This window comes from Carcharodon carcharias, chromosome 22 (genome assembly GCF_017639515.1).
Source record: "Carcharodon carcharias isolate sCarCar2 chromosome 22, sCarCar2.pri, whole genome shotgun sequence".
Classification (NCBI taxonomy): domain Eukaryota; kingdom Metazoa; phylum Chordata; class Chondrichthyes; order Lamniformes; family Lamnidae; genus Carcharodon; species Carcharodon carcharias.
Window position 1 is genome coordinate 14691943 of NC_054488.1, and position 26033 is coordinate 14717975.

The 26033-nt window shown below is 57.4% G+C and overlaps 1 protein-coding gene across 1 annotated transcript in view; it reads right to left on the reverse strand.

Moving 5' to 3' along the window:
- Positions 1–26033, reverse strand: part of LOC121293560 (myosin-16) — a 223628-nt gene that overhangs the window by 83791 nt on the left and 113804 nt on the right. Inside the window, exons 15-16 of the mRNA XM_041216592.1 lie at positions 25085–25288; positions 24319–24444 (exon numbers count right to left, since the gene is read on the reverse strand). Coding sequence (XP_041072526.1) covers positions 24319–24444; positions 25085–25288 — 330 coding nt within the window. The remainder of the gene's footprint in view (positions 1–24318; positions 24445–25084; positions 25289–26033) is intronic.

A 26033-nucleotide genomic window follows, 5' to 3' on the forward strand; every position in this document is an offset into this window, starting at 1 on the left:
TGTGACAGTGCAGCACTCCCCCAGTACTGACCCTCTGACAGTGCAGCACTCCCCCAGTCCTGACCCTCTAACAGTACAGCACTCCCCCAGTCCTGACTCTCTGACAGTGCAGCACCCCCTCAGGACTGACCCTCTGACAGTGCAGCACTCCCCCAGTACTGACCCTCTGACAGTGCAGCACTTCCCCAGTCCTGACCCTCTGACAGAGCAGCACTCCCTCAGTATTGACCCTCTGACAGTGCAGCACTCCCCCAGTACTGACCCTCTAACAGTGTAGCACTCCCTCAGTATTGACCCTCTGACAGTGCAGCACTCCCTCAGTACTGACCCTCTGACAGTGCAGCACTCCCCCAGTCCTGACACTCTGACAGTGCAGCACTCCCCCAGTATTGACCCTCTGACAGTGCAGCACTTACCCAGTCCTGACCCTCTGACAGTACAGCACTCCCTCAGTATTGACCCTCTGACAGTGCAGCACTCCCTTAGTACTGACCCTCTGACAGTGTAGCATTCCCTCAGTACTGACCCTCTGACAGTGCAGCACTCCCTCAGTACTGACCCTCTGACAGTGCAGCACTCCCCCAGTTATGACCCTCTGACAGTGCAGCACTCCCCTAGTACTGACCCTCTGACAGTGCAGCACTCCCCCAGTACTGACCCTCTGACAGTGCAGCACTCCCACCAGTAACTGACCCTCTGACAGTGCAGCACTTTCTCCCTCAGTATTGACTCCACTGACAGTGAATCACTTACCCAGTCCTGACCCTCGACAGTCCAGCACTCCCCTCAGTATTGAACCCTCTGACAGGCTCGCTACTCCCCCAGTATTGACCTGCTCCTCTGACAGTGCAGCACTCCCTCAGTACTGACCCTCTGACAGTGCAGCACTCCCTCAGTACTGACCCTCTGACAGTGCAGCACTCCCCAGTACTGACCCTCTGACAGTGCAGCACTCCCCCAGTACTGACCCTCTGACAGTGCAGCACTCCCCAGTACTGACCCTCTGACAGTGCAGCACTCCCCTCAGTACTGACCCTCTGACAGTGCAACAATCCCTCAGTACTGACCCTCTGACAGTGCAGCACTCCCCCAGTACTGACCCTCTGACAGTGCTGCACTCCCTCAGTACTGACCCTCTGACAGTGCAGCACTCCCTCAGTACTGACCCTCTGACAGTGCAGCACTCCCTCAGTACTGACCCTCTGACAGTGCAGCACTCCCCCAGTCATGACCCTCTGACAGTGCAGCACTCCCCCAGTATTGACCCTCTGACAGTGCAGCACTCCCTCAGTCCTGACCCTCTGACAGTGCAGCACTCCCTCAGTACTGACCCTCTGACAGTGCAGCACTCCCTCAGTACTGACCCTCTGACAGTGCAGCACTCCCTCAGTACTGACCCTCTGACAGTGCAGCACTCCCTCAGTACTGACCCTCTGACAGTGCAGCACTCCCCCAGTACTGACCCTCTGACAGTGCAGCACTCCCTCAGTACTGACCCTCTGACAGTGCAGCACTCCCTCAGTACTGACCCTCTGACAGTGCAGCACTCCCCCAGTACTGACCCTCTGACAGTGCAGCACTCCCTCAGTACTGACCCTCTGACAGTGCAGCACTCCCTCAGTACTGACCCTCTGACAGTGCAGCACTCCCTCAGTACTGACCCTCTGACAGTGCAGCACTCCCTCAGTACTGACCCTCTGACAGTGCAGCACTCCCCAGTACTGACCCTCTGACAGTGCAGCACTCCCCAGTACTGACCCTCTGACAGTGCAGCACTCCCTCAGTACTGACCCTCTGACAGTGCAGCACTCCCCAGTACTGACCCTCTGACAGTGCAGCACTCCCCCAGTACTGACCCTCTGACAGTGCAGCACTCCCCCAGTACTGACCCTCTGACAGTGCAGCACTCCCCAGTACTGACCCTCTGACAGTGCAGCACTCCCTCAGTACTGACCCTCTGACAGTGCAGCACTCCCTCAGTACTGACCCTCTGACAGTGCAGCACTCCCCCAGTACTGACCCTCTGACAGTGCAGCACTCCCCCAGTACTGACCCTCTGACAGTGCAGCACTTCCCCAGTCCTGACCCTCTGACAGTGCAGCACTCCCTCAGTACTGACCCTCTGACAGTGCAGCACTCCCTCAGTACTGACCCTCTGACAGTGCAGCACTCCCTCAGTACTGACCCTCTGACAGTGCAGCACTCCCTCAGTACTGACCCTCTGACAGTGCAGCACTCCCCCAGTACTGACCCTCTGACAGTGCAGCACTCCCCCAGTACTGACCCTCTGACAGTGCAGCACTCCCCCAGTACTGACCCTCTGACAGTGCAGCACTCCCCCAGTACTGACCCTCTGACAGTGCAGCACTCCCCTCAGTACGGACCCTACGACAGTGCAGCACCCCCTCAGTACTGACCCTCTGACAGTGCAGCACTCCCCAGTACTGACCCACCGACAGTGCAGCACTCCCTCAGTACTGACCCTCTGACAGTGCAGCACTCCCTCAGTACTGACCCTCTGACAGTGCAGCACTCCCCAGTACTGACCCTCTGACAGTGCAGCACTCCCCCAGTACTGACCCTCTGACAGTGCAGCACTCCCCCAGTACTGACCCTCTGACAGTGCAGCACTCCCCCAGTACTGACCCTCTGACAGTGCAGCACTCCCCCAGTACTGACCCTCTGACAGTGCAGCACTCCCTCAGTACTGACCCTCTGACAGTGCAGCACTCCCTCAGTACTGACCCTCTGACAGTGCAGCACTCCCCCAGTACTGACCCTCTGACAGTGCAGCACTCCCTCAGTACTGACCCTCTGACAGTGCAGCACTCCCCCAGTCCTGACCCTCTGACAGTGCAGCACTCCCTCAGTACTGACCCTCTGACAGTGCAGCACTCCCTCAGTACTGACCCTCTGACAGTGCAGCACTCCCTCAGTACTGACCCTCTGACAGTGCAGCACTCCCTCAGTACTGACCCTCTGACAGTGCAGCACTCCCTCAGTACTGACCCTCTGACAGTGCAGCACTCCCTCAGTACTGACCCTCTGACAGTGCAGCACTCCCCCAGTACTGACCCTCTGACAGTGCAGCACTCCCTCAGTACTGACCCTCTGACAGTGCAGCACCCCCTCAGTACTGACCCTCTGACAGTGCAGCACTCCCCCAGTCCTGACCCTCTGACAGTGCAGCACTCCCCCAGTACTGACCCTCTGACAGTGCAGCACTCCCTCAGTACTGACCCTCTGACAGTGCAGCACTCCCTCAGTACTGACCCTCTGACAGTGCAGCACTCCCTCAGTACTGACCCTCTGACAGTGCAGCACTCCCCCAGTACTGACCCTCTGACAGTGCAGCACTCCCCCAGTACTGACCCTCTGACAGTGCAGCACTCCCCCAGTACTGACCCTCTGACAGTGCAGCACTCCCCCAGTACTGACCCTCTGACAGTGCAGCACTCCCCCAGTACTGACCCTCTGACAGTGCAGCACTCCCTCAGTCCTGACCCTCTGACAGTGCAGCACTCCCTCAGTACTGACCCTCTGACAGTGCAGCACTCCCTCAGTACTGACCCTCTGACAGTGCAGCACTCCCTCAGTACTGACCCTCTGACAGTGCAGCACTCCCCCAGTACTGACCCTCAGACAGTGCAGCACACCCGAGTACTGACCCTCTGACAGTGCAGCACTCCCCCAGTACTGACCCTCTGACAGTGCAGCACTCCCCCAGTACTGACCCTCTGACAGTGCAGCATTCCCCAGTCGTGACCCTCTGACAGTGCAGCACTCCCCCAGTACTGACCCTCTGACAGTGCAGCACTCCCCCAGTACTGACCCTCTGACAGTGCAGCACTCCCCCAGTACTGACCCTCTGACAGTGCAGCACTCCCTCAGTACTGACCCTCTGACAGTGCAGCACTCCCTCAGTACTGACCCTCTGACAGTGCAGCACTCCCTCAGTACTGACCCTCTGACAGTGCAGCACTCCCTCAGTACTGACCCTCTGACAGTGCAGCACTCCCTCAGTACTGACCCTCTGACAGTGCAGCACTCCCCCAGTACTGACCCTCTGACAGTGCAGCACTCCCCCAGTCCTGACCCTCTGACAGTGCAGCACTCCCTCAGTACTGACCCTCTGACAGTGCAGCACTCCCTCAGTACTGACCCTCTGACAGTGCAGCACTCCCCTCAGTACTGACCCTCTGACAGTGCAGCACTCCCTCAGTACTGACCCTCTGACAGTGCAGCACTCCCTCAGTACTGACCCTCTGACAGTGCAGCACTCCCTCAGTACTGACCCTCTGACAGTGCAGCACTCCCTCAGTACTGACCCTCTGACAGTGCAGCACTCCCCCAGTACTGACCCTCTGACAGTGCAGCACTCCCCCAGTACTGACCCTCTGACAGTGCAGCACTCCCCCAGTACTGACCCTCTGACAGTGCAGCACTCCCTCAGTACTGACCCTCTGACAATGCAGCACTCCCCCAGTCCTGACCCTCTGACAGTGCAGCACCCCCTCAGTACTGACCCTCTGACAGTGCAGCACTCCCCCAGTACTGACCCTCTGACAGTGCAGCACTCGCTCAGTACTGACCCTCTGACAGTGCAGCACTCCCCAGTCTGACCCTCTGACAGTGCAGCACTCCCCAGTACTGACCCTCTGACAGTGCAGCACTCCCCTCAGTCCTGACCCTCTGACAGTGCAGCACTCCCTCAGTACTGACCCTCTGACAGTGCAGCACTCCCTCAGTACTGACCCTCTGACAGTGCAGCACTCCCTCAGTACTGACCCTCTGACAGTGCAGCACTCCCCTCAGTACTGACCCTCTGACAGTGCAGCACTCCCCCAGTAATGACCCTCTGACAGTGCAGCACTCCCTAGTCCTGACCCTCTGACAGTGCAGCACTCCCTCAGTACTGACCCTCTGACAGTGCAGCACTCCCCCAGTCCTGACCCTCTGACAGTGCAGCACTCCCCTCAGTCCTGACCCTCTGACAGTGCAGCACTCCCTCAGTACTGACCCTCTGACAGTGCAGCACTCCCTCAGTACTGACCCTCTGACAGTGCAGCACTCCCTCAGTACTGACCCTCTGACAGTGCAGCACTCCCCAGTACTGACCCTCTGACAGTGCAGCACTCCCCCAGTACTGACCCTCTGACAGTGCAGCACTCCCTCAGTACTGACCCTCTGACAGTGCAGCACTCCCCCAGTACTGACCCTCTGACAGTGCAGCACTCCCCCAGTACTGACCCTCTGACAGTGCAGCACTCCCCCAGTACTGACCCTCTGACAGTGCAGCACTCCCCCAGTACTGACCCTCTGACAGTGCAGCACTCCCTCAGTACTGACCCTCTGACAGTGCAGCACTCCCTCAGTACTGACCCTCTGACAGTGCAGCACTCCCCCAGTTCTGACCCTCTGACAGTGCAGCACTCCCCCAGTACTGACCCTCTGACAGTGCAGCACTTCCCCAGTCCTGACCCTCTGACAGTGCAGCACTCCCTCAGTACTGACCCTCTGACAGTGCAGCACTCCCCCAGTACTGACCCTCTGACAGTGCAGCACTCCCTCAGTACTGACCCTCTGACAGTGCAGCACTCCCTCAGTACTGACCCTCTGACAGTGCAGCACTCCCCCAGTACTGACCCTCTGACAGTGCAGCACTCCCCCAGTACTGACCCTCTGACAGTGCAGCACTCCCCCAGTCCTGACCCTCTGACAGTGCAGCACTCCCCCAGTACTGACCCTCTGACAGTGCAGCACTCCCCCAGTCCTGACTCTCTGACAGTACAGCACCCCCTCAGTCCTGACCCTCTGACAGTGCAGCACTCCCTCAGTACTAACCCTCTGACAGTGCAGCACTCCCTCAGTACCGACCCTCTGACAGTGCAGCACTCCCTACGTACTAACCCTCTGACAGTGCTGCACTTCCTCAGTACTGTCCCTCTGACAGTGCAGCACTCCCTCAGTACTGACCCTCTGACAGTGCAGCTCCCCCGCAGTACTGACCCTCTGACAGTGCAGCACTCCCCCAGTACTGACCCTCTGACAGTGCAGCACTCCCCCAGTACTGACCCTCTGACAGTGCAGCACTCCCCCAGTACTGATCCTTTGACAGTGCAGCACTCCCCCAGTACTGACCCTCTGACAGTGCAGCACTCCCCCAGTACTGACCCTCTGACAGTGCAGCACTCCCTCAGTACTGACCCTTTGACAGTGCAGTACTCCCCCAGTCATGACCCTCTGACAGTGCAGCACTCCCCTAGTATTGACTCTCTGACAGTGCAGCACCCCCTCAGTCCTGACCCTATGACAGTGCAGCACTCCCTCAGTACTGACCCTCTGACTTTGCAGCACTCCCTCAGTACTGACCCTCTGACAGTGCAGCACTCCCTCAGTACTGACCCTCTGACAGTGCAGCACCCCCTCAGTACTGACCCTCTGACAGTGCAGCACTCCCCCAGTAATGACCCTCTGACAGTGTAGCACTCGCTTAGTACTGACCCTCTGACAGTGCAGCACCCCCTCAGTACTGACCCTCTGACAGTGCAGCACTCCCCCAGTCCTGACACTCTGACAGTGCAGCACTCCCCCAGTACTGACCCTCTGACAGTGCATAACTTCCCCAGTCCTGACCCTCTGACCGTGCAGCACTCCCTCAGTACTGACCCTCTGACAGTGCAGCACTCCCTCAGTACTGACCCTCTGACAGTGCAGCACTCCCCCAGTACTGACCCTCTGACAGTGCAGCACTCCCCCAGTCCTGACCCTCTGACAGTGCTGCACTCCCCCAGTCCTGAACCACTGACAGTGCAGCACTCCCCCAGTACTGACCCTCTGACAGTGCAGCACTCCCCCAGTCCTGACTCTCTGACAGTACAGCACCCCCTCAGTCCTGACCCTCTGACAGTACAGCACTCCCTCAGTATTGACCCTCTGACAGTGCAGCACTCCCTCAGTACTGACACTCTGACAGTGCAGCAGTCCCTTAGTACTGACCCTCTGACAGTGCAGCACTTCCCCAGTACTGACCCTCTGACAGTGCAGCACTCCCCCAGTACTGACCCTCTGACAGTGCAGCACTCCCCCAGTACTGACCCTCTGACAGTGCAGCACTCCCCCAGTACTGACCCTCTGACAGTGCAGCACTCCCCCAGTACTGACCCTCTGACAGTGCAGCACTCCCCCAGTACTGATCCTCTGACAGTGCAGCACTCCCCCAGTACTGACCCTCTGACAGTGCAGCACTCCCCCAGTACTGACCCTCTGACAGTGCAGCACTCCCTCAGTACTGACCCTTTGACAGTGCAGTACCCCCTCAGTCCTGACCCTTTGACAGTACAGCACTCCTTCAGTATTGACCCTCTGACAGTGCAGCACTCCCTCAGTACTGACCCTCTGACAGTGCAGCACTCCCCCAGTACTGACCCTCTGACAGTGCAGCACTCCCCCAGTACTGACCCTCTGACAGTGCTGCACTCCCCCAGTCCTGAACCACTGACAGTGCAGCACTCCCCCAGTACTGACCCTCTGACAGTGCAGCACTCCCCCAGTCCTGACTCTCTGACAGTACAGCACCCCCTCAGTCCTGACCCTCTGACAGTACAGCACTCCCTCAGTATTGACCCTCTGACAGTGCAGCACTCCCTCAGTACTGACACTCTGACAGTGCAGCAGTCCCTTAGTACTGACCCTCTGACAGTGCAGCACTTCCCCAGTACTGACCCTCTGACAGTGCAGCACTCCCCCAGTACTGACCCTCTGACAGTGCAGCACTCCCCCAGTACTGACCCTCTGACAGTGCAGCACTCCCCCAGTACTGACCCTCTGACAGTGCAGCACTCCCCCAGTACTGACCCTCTGACAGTGCAGCACTCCCCCAGTACTGATCCCTCTGACAGTGCAGCACTCCCCCAGTACTGACCCTCTGACAGTGCAGCACTCCCCCAGTACTGACCCTCTGACAGTGCAGCACTCCCTCAGTACTGACCCTTTGACAGTGCAGTACGCCCCCAGTCATGACCCTCTGACAGTGCAGCACTCCCCTAGTATTGACTCTCTGACAGTGCAGCACCCCCTCAGTCCTGACCCTATGACAGTGCAGCACTCCCTCAGTACTGACCCTCTGACAGTGCAGCACTCCCTCAGTACTGACCCTCTGACAGTGCAGCACTCCCTCAGTACTGACCCTCTGACAGTGCAGCACTCCCTCAGTACTGACCCTCTGACAGTGCAGCACTCCCCCAGTAATGACCCTCTGACAGTGTAGCACTCGCTTAGTACTGACCCTCTGACAGTGCAGCACCCCCTCAGTACTGACCCTCTGACAGTGCAGCACTCCCCCAGTCCTGACTCTCTGACAGTGCAGCACCCCCTCAGTCCTGACCCTTTGACAGTACAGCACTCCTTCAGTATTGACACTCTGACAGTGCAGCACTCCCTCAGTACTGACACTCTGACAGTGCAGCAGTCCCTTAGTACTGACCCTCTGACAGTGCAGCACTTCCCCAGTACTGACCCTCTGACAGTGCAGCACTCCCCCAGTACTGACCCTCTGACAGTGCAGCACTCCTCCAGTCCTGACCCTCTGACAGTGCAGCACTCCCCCAGTACTGACCCTCTGACAGTGCAGCACTCCCCCAGTACTGACCCTCTGACAGTGCAGCACTCCCCCAGTACTGACCCTCTGACACTGCAGCACTCCCCCAGTACTGACCCTCTGACAGTGCAGCACTCCTCCAGTACTGACCCTCTGACAGTGCAGCAAACCGTCAGTACTGACCCTTTGACAATGCAGCACTCCCCCAGTTCTGACCCTCTGACAGTGCAGCACTCCCCCAGTACTGACCCTCTGACAGTGCAGCACTTCCCCAGTCCTGACCCTCTGACAATGAAGCACTCCCTCAGTACTGACCCTCTGACAGTGCAGCACTCCCCCAGTACTGACCCTCTAACAGTGCAGCACTCCCTCAGTACTGACCCTCTGACAGTGCAGCACTCCCTCAGTACTGACCCTCTGACAGTGCAGCACTCCCCCAGTACTGACCCTCTGACAGTGCAGCACTCCCCCAGTACTGACCCTCTGACAGTGCAGCACTCCCCCAGTCCTGAACCACTGACAGTGCAGCACTCCCCCAGTACTGACCCTCTGACAGTGCAGCACTCCCCCAGTCCTGACTCTCTGACAGTACAGCACCCCCTCAGTCCTGACCCTCTGACAGTACAGCACTCCCTCAGTATTGACCCTCTGACAGTGCAGCACTCCCTCAGTACTGACACTCTGACAGTGCAGCAGTCCCTTAGTACTGACCCTCTGACAGTGCAGCACTTCCCCAGTACTGACCCTCTGACAGTGCAGCACTCCCCCAGTACTGACCCTCTGACAGTGCAGCACTCCCCCAGTACTGACCCTCTGACAGTGCAGCACTCCCCCAGTACTGACCCTCTGACAGTGCAGCACTCCCCCAGTACTGACCCTCTGACAGTGCAGCACTCCCCCAGTACTGATCCTTTGACAGTGCAGCACTCCCCCAGTACTGACCCTCTGACAGTGCAGCACTCCCCCAGTACTGACCCTCTGACAGTGCAGCACTCCCTCAGTACTGACCCTTTGACAGTGCAGTACGCCCCCAGTCATGACCCTCTGACAGTGCAGCACTCCCCTAGTATTGACTCTCTGACAGTGCAGCACCCCCTCAGTCCTGACCCTATGACAGTGCAGCATTCCCTCAGTACTGACCCTCTGACTTTGCAGCACTCCCTCAGTACTGACCCTCTGACAGTGCAACACTCCCTCAGTACTGACCCTCTGACAGTGCAGCACCCCCTCAGTACTGACCCTCTGACAGTGCAGCACTCCCCCAGTAATGACCCTCTGACAGTGTAGCACTCGCTTAGTACTGACCCTCTGACAGTGCAGCACCCCCTCAGTACTGACCCTCTGACAGTGCAGCACTCCCCCAGTCCTGACACTCTGACAGTGCAGCACTCCCCCAGTACTGACCCTCTGACAGTGCATAACTTCCCCAGTCCTGACCCTCTGACCGTGCAGCACTCCCTCAGTACTGACCCTCTGACATTGTAGCACTCCCTCAGTACTGACCCTCTGACAGTGCAGCACTCCCCCAGTACTGACCCTCTGACAATGCAGCACTCCCCCAGTCCTGACCCTCTGACAGTGTAGCACTCCCCCAGTCCTGACTCTCTGACAGTGCAGCACTCCCTCAGTACTGACCCTCTGACAGTGCAGCACTCCGTCAGTGCTGACCCTCTGACAGTGCAGCACTCCCTCAGTACTGACACTCTGACAGTGCAGCACCCCCTCAGTACTGACCCTCTGACAGTGCAGCACTCCCCCAGTATTGACCGTCTGACAGTGCAGCACTCCCTCAGTACTGACCCTCTGACAGTGCAGCACTCCGCCACTACTGACCCTCTGACAGTGCAGCACTCCCTCAGTACTGACCATCTGACAGTGCAGCACTCCCCCAGTCCTGACCCTCTAACAGTGCAGCACTCCCCCAGTTCTGACCCTCTGACCGTGCAGCACCCCCTAGGTACTGACCCTCTGACAGTGCAGGACTCCCTCAGTACTGACCCTCTGACAGTGCAGCACTCCCTCAGTACTGACCCTCTGACAGCGCAGCACTCCCCCAGTACTGACCCTCTGACAGTGCAGCACTCCCTCAGTACTGACCGTCTGACAGTGCAGCACTCCCTTAGTACTGACCCTCTGACTGTGCAGCAGTCCCTTAGTACTGACCCTCTGACAGTGCAGCACTCCCTCAGTACTGACCCTCTAACAGTGCAGCACTCCCTCAGTACTGACCCTCTGACAGTGGAGCACTCCCTCAGTACTGACCCTCTGACAGTGCAGCACCCCCGCAGTACTGACCCTCTGACAATGCAGCACTCCCCAAGTCCTGACCCTCTGACAGTGCAGCACTCCCCCAGTACTGAACCTCTGATAGTGCAGCATTTCCCCAGTCCTGACCCTCTTACAGTGTAGCACTCCCCCAGTACTGACCCTCTGACAGTGCAGCACTCCCCGAGTACTGACCCTCAGACAGTGCAGCACTCCCTCAGTACTGACCCTCTGACAGTGTAGCACTCCCTCAGTACTGACCCTCTGACAGTGCAACACACCCTCAGGACTGACCCTCTGACAGTGCAGCACTCCCCCAGTCCTGACCCTCTGACAGTGCAGCACTCCCCCAGTCCTGATTCTCTGACAGTGCAGCACTCCCCCAGTCCTGACCCTCTGACCGTGCAGCACTCCCTCAGTACTGACCATCTGACAGTGCAGCACTCCCTCAGTACTGACACTCTGACAGTGCAGCACTCCCTCAGTACTGACCCTCTGACAGTGCAGCACTCCCTCAGTACTGACCCTCTGACAGTGCAGCACCCCCTCAGTACTGACCCGCTGACAGTGCAGCACTCCCCCAGTATTGACCCTCTGACAGTGCAGCACTCCCACAGTTCTGACCCTCTGACAGTGCAGCAAACCGTCAGTACTGACCCTTTGACAATGCAGCACTCCCCCAGTTCTGACCCACTGACAGTGCAGCACTCCCCCAGTACTGACCCTCTGACAGTGCAGCACTACCCCAGTACTGACCCTCTGACAGTGCAGCACCCCCTCAGTACTGACCCGCTGACAGTGCAGCACTCCCCCATTATTGACCCTCTGACAGTGCAGCACTCCCACAGTTCTGACCCTCTGACAGTGCAGCAAACCGTCAGTACTGACCCTTTGACAATGCAGCACTCCCCCAGTTCTGACCCTCTGACAGTGCAGCACTCCCCCAGTACTGACCCTCTGAAAGTGCAGCACTTCCCCAGTCCTGACCCTCTGACAGTGAAGCACTCCCTCAGTACTGACCCTCTGACAGTGCAGCACTCCCCCAGTACTGACCCTCTAACAGTGCAGCACTCCCTCAGTACTGACCCTCTGACAGTGCAGCACTCCCTCAGTACTGACCCTCTGACAGTACAGCACTCCCCCAGTACTGACCCTCTGAAGTGCAGCACTCCCCCAGTACTGACCCTCTGACAGAGCAGCACTCCCCCAGTCCTGACCCACTGACAGTGCAGCACTCCCCCAGTACTGACCCTCGTACAGTGCAGCACTCCCCCAGTCCTGACTCTCTGACAGTGCAGCACCCCCTCAGTCCTGACCCTCTGACAGTACAGCACTCCCTCAGTATTGACCCTCTGACAGTGCAGCACTCCCTCAGTACTGACACTCTGACAGTGCAGCAGTCCCTTAGTACTGACCCTCTGACAGTGCAGCACTTCCCCAGTACTGACCCTCTGACAGTGCAGCACTCCCCCAGTACTGACCCTCTGACAATGCAGCACTCCTCCAGTACTGACCCTCTGACAGTGCAGCACTCCCCCAGTACTGACCCTCTGACAGTGCAGCACTCCCTCAGAAAGGACCCTCTGACAGTGCAGCACTGCCCCAGTCCTGATCCTCTGACAGTGCAGCACTCCCCCAGTCCTGACCCTCTGACAGTGAAGCACCCCCTCAGTATTAACCCTCTGACATTGCAGCACTCCCCCAGTCCTGACATTCTGACAGTGCAGCACCCCCTCAGTACTGACCCTCTGACAGTGCAGCACTCCCCCAGTCATGACCCTCTGACAGTGCAGCACTCCCCCAGTATTGACCCTCTGACAGTGCAGCACTTCGCCAGTCCTGACCCTCTGACAGTGCAGCACTCCCTCAGTATTGACCCTCTGACAGTGTAGCACTCCCTCAGTACTGACCCTCTGACAGTGAAGCACTCCCCCAGTCATGACCCTCTGACAGTGCAGCACTCCCTCAGTACTGACCCTCTGACAGTGCAGCACTCCCTCAGTATTAACCCTCTGACAGTGCAGCACTCCCTTAGTAATGACCCTCTGACAGCGTAGCACTCCCTCAGTACTGACCCTCTGACAGTGCAGCACTCCCCCAGTACTGAACCTCTGATACTGCAGCACTCCCCCAGTACTGACCCTCTGACAGTGCAGCACTCCCTCAGTACTGACCCTTTGACAGTGTAGTACGCCCCCAGTCATGACCCTCTGACAGTGCAGCACTCCCCTAGTATTGACTCTCTGACAGTGCAGCACCCCCTCAGTCCTGACCCTATGACAGTGCAGCGCTCCCTCAGTACTGACCCTCTGACTTTGCAGCACTCCCTCAGTACTGACCCTCTGACAGTGCAACACTCCCTCAGTACTGACCCTCTGACAGTGCAGCACTCCCCCAGTACTGAATCTCTGATAGTGCAGCATTTCCCCAGTCCTGACCCTCTTACAGTGTAGCACTCCCCCAGTACGGACCCTCTGAGAGTGCAGCACTCCCCCAGTACTGACCATCAGACAGTGCAGCACTCCCTCAGTACTGACCCTCTGACAGTGTAGCACTCCCTCAGTACTGACCCTCTGACAGTGCAACACTCCCTCAGGACTGACCCTCTGACAGTGCAGCACTCCCTCAGTACTGACCCTCTGACAGTGCAGCACTCCCCCAGTCCTGACCCTCTGACAGTGCAGCACTCCCCCAGTCCTGACTCTCTGACAGTGCAGCACTCCACCAGTCCTGACCCTCTGACCGTGCAGCACTCCCTCAGTACTGACCCTCTGACAGTGCAGCACTCCCTCAGTACTGACCCTCTGACAGTGCAGCACTCCCACAGTACTGACCCTCTGACAGTGCAGCACTCCCTCAGTACTGACCCTCTGACAGTGCAGCACCCCCTCAGTACTGACCCGCTGACAGTGAAGCACTCCCCCAGTATTGACCCTCTGACAGTGCAGCACTCCCACAGTTCTGACCCTCTGACAGTGCAGCAAACCGTCAGTACTGACCCTTTGACAATGCAGCACTCCCCCAGTTCTGACCCTCTGACAGTGCAGCACTCCCCCAGTACTGACCCTCTGACAGTGCAGTACTTCCCCAGTACTGACCCTCTGACAGTGCAGCACCCCCTCAGTACTGACCCGCTGACAGTGCAGCACTCCCCCAGTATTGACCCTCTGACAGTGCAGCACTCCCACAGTTCTGACCCTCTGACAGTGCAGCAAACCGTCAGTACTGACCCTTTGACAATGCAGCACTCCCCCAGTTCTGACCCTCTGACAGTGCAGCACTCCCCCAGTACTGACCCTCTGACAGTGCAGCACTTCCCCAGTCCTGACCCTCTGACAGTGAAGCACTCCCTCAGTACTGACCCTCTGACAGTGCAGCACTCCCCCAGTACTGACCCTCTAACAGTGCAGCACTCCCTCAGTACTGACCCTCTGACAGTGCAGCACTCCCTCAGTACTGACCCTCTGACAGTGCAGCACTCCCCCAGTACTGACCCTCTGACAGTGCAGCACTCCCCCAGTACTGACCCTCTGACAGTGCAGCACTCCACCAGTCCTGACCCACTGACAGTGCAGCACTCCCCCAGTACTGACCCTCTGACAGTGCAGCACTCCCCCAGTCCTGACTCTCTGACAGTGCAGCACCCCCTCAGTCCTGACCCTCTGACAGTACAGCACTCCCTCAGTATTGACCCTCTGAAAGTGCAGCACTCCCTCAGTACTGACACTCTGACAGTGCAGCAGTCCCTTAGTACTGACCCTCTGACAGTGCAGCACTTCCCCAGTACTGACCCTCTGACAGTGCAGCTCTCCCCCAGTACTGACCCTCTGACAGTGCAGCACTCCTCCAGTACTGACCCTCTGACAGTGCAGCACTCCCCCAGTACTGACCCTCTGACAGTGCAGCACTCCCTCAGAAAGGACCCTCTGACAGTGCAGCACTGCCCCAGTCCTGATCCTCTGACAGTGCAGCACTCCCCCAGTCCTGACCCTCTGACAGTGAAGCACCCCGTCAGTATTAACCCTCTGACATTGCAGCACTCCCCCAGTCCTGACATTCTGACAGTGCAGCACCCCCTCAGTACTGACCCTCTGACAGTGCAGCACTCCCCCAGTCATGACCCTCTGACAGTGCAGCACTCCCCCAGTATTGACCCTCTGACAGTGCAGCACTTCGCCAGTCCTGACCCTCTGACAGTGCAGCACTTCGCCAGTCCTGACCCTCTGACAGTGCAGCACTCCCTCAGTATTGACCCTCTGACAGTGCAGCACTCCCTCAGTACTGACCCTCTGACAGTGCAGCACTCCCCCAGTCATGACCCTCTGACAGTGCAGCACTCCCTCAGTACTGACCCTCTGACAGTGCAGCACTCCCTCAGTATTAACCCTCTGACAGTGCAGCACTCCCTTAGTAATGACCCTCTGACAGTGTAGCACTCCCTCAGTACTGACCCTCTGACAGTGCAGCACTCCCCCAGTACTGAACCTCTGAACGTGCAGCACTCCCTCAGTACTAACCCTCTGACAGTGCAGCACTCCCTCAGTACTGACCCTCTGACAGTGCAGCGCTCCCTCAGTACTGACCCTCTGACAGTGCAGCACTCCCTCAGTACTGACCCTCTGACAGTGCAGCACCCCCTCAGTACTGACCCTCTGACAGTGCAGCACTCCCCCAGTCCTGACCCTCTGACAGTGCAGCACTCCCCCAGTCCTGACTCTCTGACAGTGCAGCACTCCACCAGTCCTGACCCTCTGACCGTGCAGCACTCCCTTAGTACTGACCCTCTGACAGTGCAGCACTCCCTCAGTACTGACCCTCTGACAGTGCAGCACTCCCTCAGTACTGACCCTCTGACAGTGCAGCACTCCCTCAGTACTGACCCTCTGACAGTGCAGCACCCCCTCAGTACTGACCCGCTGACAGTGAAACACTCCCCCAGTATTGACCCTCTGACAGTGCAGCACTCCCACAGTTCTGACCCTCTGACAGTGCAGCAAACCGTCAGTACTGACCCTTTGACAATGCAGCACTCCCCCAGTTCTGACCCTCTGACAGTGCAGCACTCCCCCAGTACTGACCCTCTGACAGTGCAGCACTTCCCCAGTACTGACCCTCTTACAGTGCAGCACCCCCTCAGTACTGACCCGCTGACAGTGCAGCACTCCCCCAGTATTGACCCTCTGACAGTGCAGCACTCCCACAGTTCTGACCCTCTGACAGTGCAGCAAACCGTCAGTACTGACCCTTTGACAATGCAGCACTCCCCCAGTTCTGACCCTCTGACAGTGCAGCACTCCCCCAGTACTGACCCTCTGACAGTGCAGCACTTCCCCAGTCCTGACCCTCTGACAGTGAAGCACTCCCTCAGTACTGACCCTCTGACAGTGCAGCACTCCCCCAGTACTGACCCTCTAACAGTGCAGCACTCCCTCAGTACTGACCCTCTGACAGTGCAGCACTCCCTCAGTACTGACCCTCTGACAGTGCAGCACTCCCCCAGTACTGACCCTCTGACAGTGCAGCACTCCCCCAGTACTGACCCTCTGACAGTGCAGCACTCCACCAGTCCTGACCCACTGACAGTGCAGCACTCCCCCAGTACTGACCCTCTGACAGTGCAGCACTCCCCCAGTCCTGACTCTCTGACAGTGCAGCACCCCCTCAGTCCTGACCCTCTGACAGTACAGCACTCCCTCAGTATTGACCCTCTGACAGTGCAGCACTCCCTCAGTACTGACACTCTGACAGTGCAGCAGTCCCTTAGTACTGACCCTCTGACAGTGCAGCACTTCCCCAGTACTGACCCTCTGACAGTGCAGCACTGCCCCAGTCCTGATCCTCTGACAGTGCAGCACTCCCCCAGTCCTGACCCTCTGACAGTGAAGCACCCCCTCAGTATTAACCCTCTGACATTGCAGCACTCCCCCAGTCCTGACATTCTGACAGTGCAGCACCCCCTCAGTACTGACCCTCTGACAGTGCAGCACTCCCCCAGTCATGACCCTCTGACAGTGCAGCACTCCCCCAGTATTGACCCTCTGACAGTGCAGCACTTCGCCAGTCCTGACCCTCTGACAGTGCAGCACTCCCTCAGTATTGACCCTCTGACAGTGCAGCACTCCCTCAGTACTGACCCTCTGACAGTGCAGCACTCCCCCAGTCATGACCCTCTGACAGTGCAGCACTCCCTCAGTACTGACCCTCTGACAGTGCAGCACTCCCTCAGTATTAACCCTCTGACAGTGCAGCACTCCCTTAGTAATGACCCTCTGACAGTGTAGCACTCCCTCAGTACTGACCCTCTGACAGTGCAGCACTCCCCCAGTACTGAACCTCTGAACGTGCAGCACTCCCTCAGTACTGACCCTCTGACAGTGCAGCACTCCCTCAGTACTGACCCTCTGACAGTGCAGCACTCCCTCAGTACTGACCCTCTGACAGTGCAGCACTCCCTCAGTACTGACCCTCTGACAGTGCAGCACCCCCTCAGTACTGACCCGCTGACAGTGCAGCACTCCCCCAGTATTGACCCTCTGACAGTGCAGCACTCCAACAGTTCTGACCCTCTGACAGTGCAGCAAACCGTCAGTACTGACCCTTTGACAATGCAGCACTCCCCCAGTTCTGACCCTCTGACAGTGCAGCACTCCCCCAGTACTGACCCTCTGACAGTGCAGCACTTCCCCAGTCCTGACCCTCTGACAGTGAAGCACTCCCTCAGTACTGACCCTCTGACAGTGCAGCACTCCCCCAGTACTGACCCTCTAACAGTGCAGCACTCCCTCAGTACTGACCCCCTGACAGTGCAGCACACCCTCAGTACTGACCCTCTGACAGTGCAACACTCCCCCAGTACTGACCCTCTGACAGTGCAGCACTCCCCCAGTCCTGACCCACTGACAGTGCAGCACTCCCCCAGTACTGACCCTCTGACAGTGCAGCACTCCCCCAGTCCTGACTCTCTGACAGTGCAGCACCACCTCAGTCCTGACCCTCTGACAGTACAGCACTCCCTCAGTATTGACCCTCTGACAGTGCAGCACTCCCTCAGTACTGACACTCTGACAGTGCAGCAGTCCCTTAGTACTGACCCTCTGACAGTGCAGCACTTCCTCAGTACTGACCCTCTGACAGTGCAGCACTCCCCCAGTACTGACCCTCTGACAGTGCAGCACTCCTCCAGTACTGACCCTCTGACAGTGCAGCACTCCCCCAGTACTGACTCTCTGACAGTGCAGCACTCCCCCAGTACTGACCCTCTGACAGTGCAGCACTCCCTCAGAAAGGACCCTCTGACAGTGCAGCACTGCCCCAGTCCTGACCCTCTGACAGTGAAGCACCCCCTCAGTATTAACACTCTGACATTGCAGCACTCCCCCAGTCCTGACATTCTGACAGTGCAGCACCCCCTCAGTACTGACCCTCTGACAGTGCAGCACTCCCCCAGTCATGACCCTCTGACAGTGCAGCACACCCCCAGTATTGACCCCCTGACAGTGCAGCACTTCGCCAGTCCTGACCCTCTGACAGTGCAGCACTCCCTCAGTATTGACCCTCTGACAGTGCAGCACTCCCTCAGTACTGACCCTCTGACAGTGCAGCACTCCCCCAGTCATGACCCTCTGACAGTGCAGCACTCCCTCAGTACTGACCCTCTGACAGTGCAGCACTCCCTCAGTACTAACCCTCTGACAGTGCAGCACTCCCTTAGTAATGACCCTCTGACAGTGTAGCACTCCCTCAGTACTGACCCTCTGACAGTGCAGCACTCCCACAGTACTGAACCTCTGATACTGCAGCACTCCCCCAGTACTGACCCTCTGACAGTGCAGCACTCCCCCAGTACTGACCCTCTGACAGTGCAGCACTCCCCCAGTACTGACCCTCTGACAGTGCAGCACTCCCCCAGTACTGACCCTCTGACAGTGCAGCACTCCTCCAGTACTGACCCTCTGACAGTGCAGCACTCCCCCAGTACTGACCCTCTGACAGTGCAGCACTCCCCCAGTACTGACCCTCTGACAGTGCAGCACTCCCCCAGTACTGACCCTCTGACAGTGCAGCACTCCCTCAGAACGGACCCTCTGACAGTGCAGCACTGCCCCAGTCCTGACCCTCTGACAGTGCAGCACTCCCTCAGTCCTGACCCTCTGACAGTGCAGCACCCCCTCAGTACTGACCCTCTGACAGTGCAGCACTCCCCCAGTACTGACCCTCTGACAGTGCAGCACTCCCTCACTACTGACCCTTTGACAGTGCAGCACGCCCCCAGTCATGACCCTCTGACAGTGCAGCACTCCCCCAGTATTGACCCTCTGACAGAGCAGCACTCCGCCAGTCCTGACCCTCTGACAGTGCAGCACTCCCTCAGTACTGACCCTCTGACAGTGCAGCACTCCCTCAGTACTGACCCTCTGACAGTGCAACACTCCCTCAGTACTGACCCTCTGACAGTGCAGCACCCCCTCAGTACTGACCCTCTGACAGTGCAGCACTCCCCCAGTACTGACCCTCTCACAGTGCAGCACTCACTTAGTACTGACCCTCTGACAGTGCAGCACCCCCTCAGTACTGACCCTCTGACAGTGCAGCACTCCCCCAGTCCTGACCCTCTGACAGTGCAGCACTCCCCCAGTACTGACCCTCTGACAGTTCATCACTTCCCCAGTCCTGACCCTCTGACAGTGCAGCACTCCCTCAGTAATGACCCTCTGACAGTGCAGCACTCCCTCAGTACTGACCCTCTGACAGTGCAGCACTCCCTCAGTACTGACACTCTGACAGTGCAGCACTCCCCCAGTCATGACCCTCTGACAATGCAGCACTCCCTCAGTACTGACCCTCTGACAGTGCAGCACTGCCCCAGTCCTGACCCTCTGACAGTGCAGCACTTACCTAGTCCTGACCCTCTGACAGTGCAGCACTCCCCCAGTACTGACCCTCTGACAGTGCAGCACTCCCCCAGTACTGACCCTCTGACAGTGCAGCACTCCCCCAGTACTGACCCTCTGACAGTGCAGCACTCCCTCAGAACGGACCCTCTGACAGTGCAGCACTGCCCCAGTCCTGACCCTCTGACAGTGCAGCACTCCCCCAGTCCTGACCCTCTGACAGTGCAGCACCCCCTCTGTATTAACCCTCTGACAGTGCAGCACTCCCCCAGTCCTGACTCTCTGACAGTGCAGCACTCCCTCAGTACTGACCCTCTGACAGTGCAGCACTCCCCCAGTACTGACCCTCTGACAGTGCAGCACTCCCTCAGTACTGACCCTTTGACAGTGCAGCACGCCCCCAGTCATGACCCTCTGACAGTGCAGCACTCCCCTAGTATTGACTTTCTGACAGTGCAGCACTCTGCCAGTCCTGACCCTCTGACAGGGCAGCACTCCCTCAGTACTGACCCTCTGACTTTGCAGCACTCCCTCAGTACTGACCCTCTGACAGTGCAACACTCCCTCAGTACTGACCCTCTGACAGTGCAGCACCCCCTCAGTACTGACCCTCTGACAGTGCAGCACTCCCCCAGTAATGACCCTCTGACAGTGCAGCACTCGCTTAGTACTGACCCTCTGACAGTGCAGCACCCCCTCAGTACTGACCCTCTGACAGTGCAGCACTCCCCCAGTCCTGACCCTCTGACAGTGCAGCACTCCCCCAGTACTGACCCTCTGACAGTGCATAACTTCCCCAGTCCTGACCCTCTGACCGTGCAGCACTCCCTCAGTACTGACCCTCTGACAGTGTAGCACTCCCTCAGTACTGACCCTCTGACAGTGCAGCACTCCCTCAGTACTGACCCTCTGACAGTGCAGCACTCCCCCAGTCCTGACCCTCTGACAGTGTAGCACTCCCCCAGTCCTGACTCTCTGACAGTGCAGCACTCCCTCAGTACTGACCCTCTGACAGTGCAGCACTCCCTCAGTACTGACCCTCTGACAGTGCAGCACTCCCTCAGTACTGACACTCTGACAGTGCAGCACCCCCTCAGTACTGACCCTCTGACAGTGCAGCACTCCCCCAGTATTGACCGTCTGACAGTGCAGCACTTCCTTAGTACTGACCCTCTGACAGTGTAGCATTCCCTCAGTACTGACCCTCTGACAGTGCAGCACTCCCTTAGTACTGACTCTCTGACATTGCAGCACTCCCTCAGTACTGACCCTCTGACAGTGCAGCACTCCCCCACTACTGACCGTCTGACAGTGCAGCACTCCCTCAGTACTGACCCTCTGACAGTGCAGCACTCCCCCAGTCCTGACCCTCTAACAGTGCAGCACTCCCCCAGTCCTGACCCTCTGACCGTGCAGCACCCCCTAGGTACTGACCCTCTGACAGTGCAGCACCCCCTCAGTACTGACCCTCTGACAGCGCAGCACTCCCCCAGTACTGACCCTCTGACAGTGCAGCACTCCCTCAGTACTGACCCTCTGACAGTGCAGCACTCCCTTAGTACTGACCCTCTGACTGTGCAGCACTCCCTTAGTACTGACCCTCTGACAGTGCAGCACTCCCTCAGTACTGACCCTCTAACAGTGCACCACTCCCTCAGTACTGACCCTCTGACAGTGGAGCACTCCCTCAGTACTGACCCTCTGACAGTGTAGCACCCCCTCAGTACTGACCCTCTGACAATGCAGCACTCCCCCAGTCCTTACCCTCTGACAGTGCAGCACTTCCCCAGTACTGAATCTCTGATAGGGCAGCATTTCCCCAGTCCTGACCCTCTTACAGTGTAGCACTCCCTCAGTACTGACCCTCTGACAGTGCAGCACTCCCCCAGTACTGACCCTCAGACAGTGCAGCACTCCCTCAGTACTGACCCTCTGACAGTGTAGCACTCCCTCAGTACTGACCCTCTGACAGTGCAACACTCCCTCAGGACTGACCCTCTGACAGTGCAGCACTCCCTCAGTACTGACCCTCTGACAGTGCAGCACTCCCCCAGTCCTGACCCTCTGACAGTGCAGCACTCCCCCAGTCTGACCCTCTGACAGTGCAGCACTCCCCCAGTCCTGACCCTCTGACCGTGCAGCACCCCCTCAGTACTGACCCTCTGACAGCGTAGCACTCCCCCAGTACTGACCCTCTGACAGTGCAGCACTCCCTCAGTACTGACCCTCTGACAGTGCAGCACTCCCTTAGTACTGACCCTCTGACTGTGCAGCACTCCCTTAGTACTGACCCTCTGACAGTGCAGCACTCCCTCAGTACTGACCCTCTAACAGTGCAGCACTCCCTCAGTACTGACCCTCTGACAGTGGAGCACTCCCTCAGTACTGACCCTCTGACAGTGCAGCACCCCCTCAGTACTGACCCTCTGACAATGCAGCACTCCCCCAGTCCTTACCCTCTGACAGTGCAGCACTTCCCCAGTACTGAATCTCTGATAGGGCAGCGTTTCCCCAGTCCTGACCCTCTTACAGTGTAGCACTCCCTCAGTACTGACCCTCTGACAGTGCAGCACTCCCCCAGTACTGACCCTCAGACAGTGCAGCACTCCCTCAGTACTGACCCTCTGACAGTGTAGCACTCCCTCAGTACTGACCCTCTGACAGTGCAACACTCCCTCAGGACTGACCCTCTGACAGTGCAGCACTCCCTCAGTACTGACCCTCTGACAGTGCAGCACTCCCCCAGTCCTGACCCTCTGACAGTGCAGCACTCCCCCAGTCCTGACCCTCTGACAGTGCAGCACTCCCCCAGTCCTGACCCTCTGACCGTGCAGCACTCCCTCAGTACTGACCCTCTGACAGTGCAGCACTCCCTCAGTACTGACCCTCTGACAGTGCAGCACCCCCTCAGTACTGACCCTCTGACAGTGCAGCACTCTCCCAGTCCTGACCCTCTGACAGTGCAGCACTCGCTCAGTACTGACCCTCTGACAGTGCAGCACCCCCTCAGTACTGACACTCTGACAGTGCAGCACTCCCTCATTACTGACCCTCTGACAGTGCAGCACCCCCTCAGTACTGACCCTCTGACAGTGCAGCACTCCGTCAGTACTGACCCTCTGACAGTGCAGCATCCCCTCAGTACTGACCCTCTTACAATGCAGCACTCCCCTAGTCCTGACCCTCTGACAGTGCAGCACTCCCCCAGTACTGACCCTCTGACAGTGCAGCACTTCCCCAGTCCTGACCCTCTGACAGTGCAGCACTCCCTCAGTACTGACCCTCTGACAGTGCAGCTCTCCCTTAGTACTGACCCTCTGACAGTGCAGCACTCCCCCAATCATGACCCTCTGACAGTGCAGCACTCCCTCAGTACTGACCCTCTGACAGTGCAGCACTCCCTTAGTACTGACCCTCTGACTGTGCAGCACTCCCTCAGTACTGACCCTCTGACAGTGCAGCACTCCCTCAGTACTGACCCTCTAACAGTGCAGCACTCCCTCAGTACTGACCCTCTGACAGTGGAGCACTCCCTTAGTACTGACCCTCTGACCGCGTAGCACTCCCTCAGTACTGACCCTCTGACAGTGCAGCACTCCCTTAGTACTGACCCTCTAACAGTGCAGCACTCCCTTAGTACTGACCCTCTGACAGTGCAGCACTCCCCCAGTACTGACCCTCTGTGAGTGCAGCACTCCCTCAGTACTGACCCTCTGACAGTGCAGCACTCCCCCAGTACTGACCCTCTGACAGTGCAGCACTCCCCCAGTACTGACCCTCTGACAGTGCAGCACTCCCTCAGTACTGACCCTCTGACAGAGCAGCACTCCCTAAGTACTGACCCTCTGACCGCGTAGCACTCCCTCAGTACTGACCCTCTGACAGTACAGCACTCCCTCAGTATTGACCCTCTGACAGTGCAGCACTCCCTTAGTACTGACCCTCTAACAGTGCAGCACTCCCTTAGTACTGACCCTCTGACAGTGCAGCACTCCCCCAGTACTGACCCTCTGTGAGTGCAGCACTCCCTCAGTACTGACCCTCTGACAGTGCAGCACTCCCCCAGTACTGACCCTCTGACAGTGCAGCACTCCCCCAGTACTGACCCTCTGACAGTGCAGCACTCCCCCAGTACTGACCCTCTGACAGTGCAGCACTCCCTCAGTACTGACCCTCTGACAGTGCAGCACTCCCTCAGTACTGACCCTCTGACAGTGCAGCACTCCCTCAGTACTGACCCTCTGACAGTGTATCATTCCCCCACATTTGGAGACAATAGAGTGTGAACGTCGTTTGGTGCAGGAAGCACCAAAATAACAGGGAAGGGGTTGGGTGGGCGGGGGTGGGAGTGGGAGGAGTGTGGGTGGGAGGGGTGTGGGTGGGAGGGGTGTGGGTGGATGGGGGACATATGCTGCTCATGGGCAAGTTCCATTCTCCAGCCGTGACATCGCTCACATCAAGGAGGACAAAGCTCTGCCAGAACAGCCCCCTGTTCAGTAAAAAGGTTCCCCGCCCACCGCTCCCCAGGGATAAGCCCAGGAAGCGACGAGGAGCTGAGCTCACCTCACAAAGCACCTTCTTCGCCTTCTCGTCCGCGCCTCTGAATTCACTCGTCAACTCCTCGTGCTCAGCTGTCAGCTGCTGCAGGTCAGATTCCAGCTTCCGTTTGAGGACAGTAGCTCCTTGGAACTGGGGAAGGGGAGGAGACAAAGGTCAGAGTGCTCAGCGCTCCGCGGAAAACCTGGGAACGTCTCTGATGGGCCTTTCCCGAGTATCCTGGGAGTATCCTGTCAATCTCATCCCTGCACGACGTTGAGCCGTAGCAATAGAAATGTGACAAGAAACCGCTGGCGTTTGATGGATATTTGTATGGGGATTGCTGGGACACTGACCTAGCTGAAGTATTGTGGACTGTGAACTAAGTCAATAAGCGCTCTCCAGCAAAGAAAGCAACTGTGTCTTAGTTTTAACTTCATCAACTGGTGTGGACCCAATTAGCACCAAGGAGCTTAATACAAAATGCAGAGTGTAGGAGACCTTCCATTTTTATTCTGGGTATTAATGACAGCTGCATTTTGCAATGTATTGTAATTATTTGTGTACTAATTTTACAATCCTTTTATTGTTTTATACTTCATTTTAATTTTACTAATTGACTATGATGTTATAAGTTGTGATTACTTGTTTATTTATATTGTGAGTTCGGCACCTTGCCAGCACGTTGTAAATTCCAAATCCACTTTGAGGAATTCAAGTTGTTTCAAGTCCTCAGCTTTAATTGATGGCTTCCCTGTCCCAGCCTGCCACCCTAGAGCAGCTCTCTCCTTACCTGTGTGTTAATCTCGTTGTATTTATCAGTCATCTCCATCAGTTCTTGCTCCAGGATTTTGCGTGCGCGGTCGGTTATGTCCAGGGCACTGTGGGTTTCTTCCAGCTCAGTGGACAGCACGCTGCAGCGGCGCTCCACCAGGCTGTACTGCTCTCGGAGCTCCTCATGTTGCCGGGTGTCATCCTCCAACTGAGTCTGCATGTCCTGGGTAACACAGTAACACAGTTCCTTCAACACCAGCCATTCAGCTGCTCAAGGAAGCGACTGCCGTACCAGCTACCCGTCACGAGTTGAAAGAAACGAAAGACCTTGCATTTTTATAGCGCCCTTCATCCCCACAGGGTGTCCTAAAGTGCTTCACAGCCAATGACCTACTTTGTTTCATGGCGTGAACACTGTCGTAATGTAGGAAACACAGCTGCCAACCCGTGCACAGCAAGCTCCCGCGAACAGCAATTAACTAAATACTAAGGTTATTTGTCCTTAGGGTTTGGTCGGCCAGGAACATGTGGGAGAACTCTCCTACCCTACTTCAAAATAGTGCCAGTGGATGAATCACACTGGGAGTTATAAATGGCCCTTTGACCTTTCAATGAGAGGATGTATTCATTAATATGCAGGGACCTGTTTTCTGCAAACAAAAGCTTGCATCTTTTTTGAATTACCTGGAAGCTTATGGAGCCTACAGTGCCCCATTGCTTTCTCCATGGTAACACCTCGGCCAATCAGAGTCGACTTGCCAACCAATCAGCACCCTTTTGTCTTGCAGTATAAATTGTTGTGATCGTTTGAAATTTGGCTTTCTTGCATTTGTCCTGAAAGACAAAAACTTCAGCAATGCGTCTCTCTTTTCAGCAATGTTCAAGAAGATGTAGTGCTCAGAGCTCACTCTCAACAGTACTGCTGAGTGGAGATGGATTAAAGTCCCATGGGATACTCTTGTTTGGTG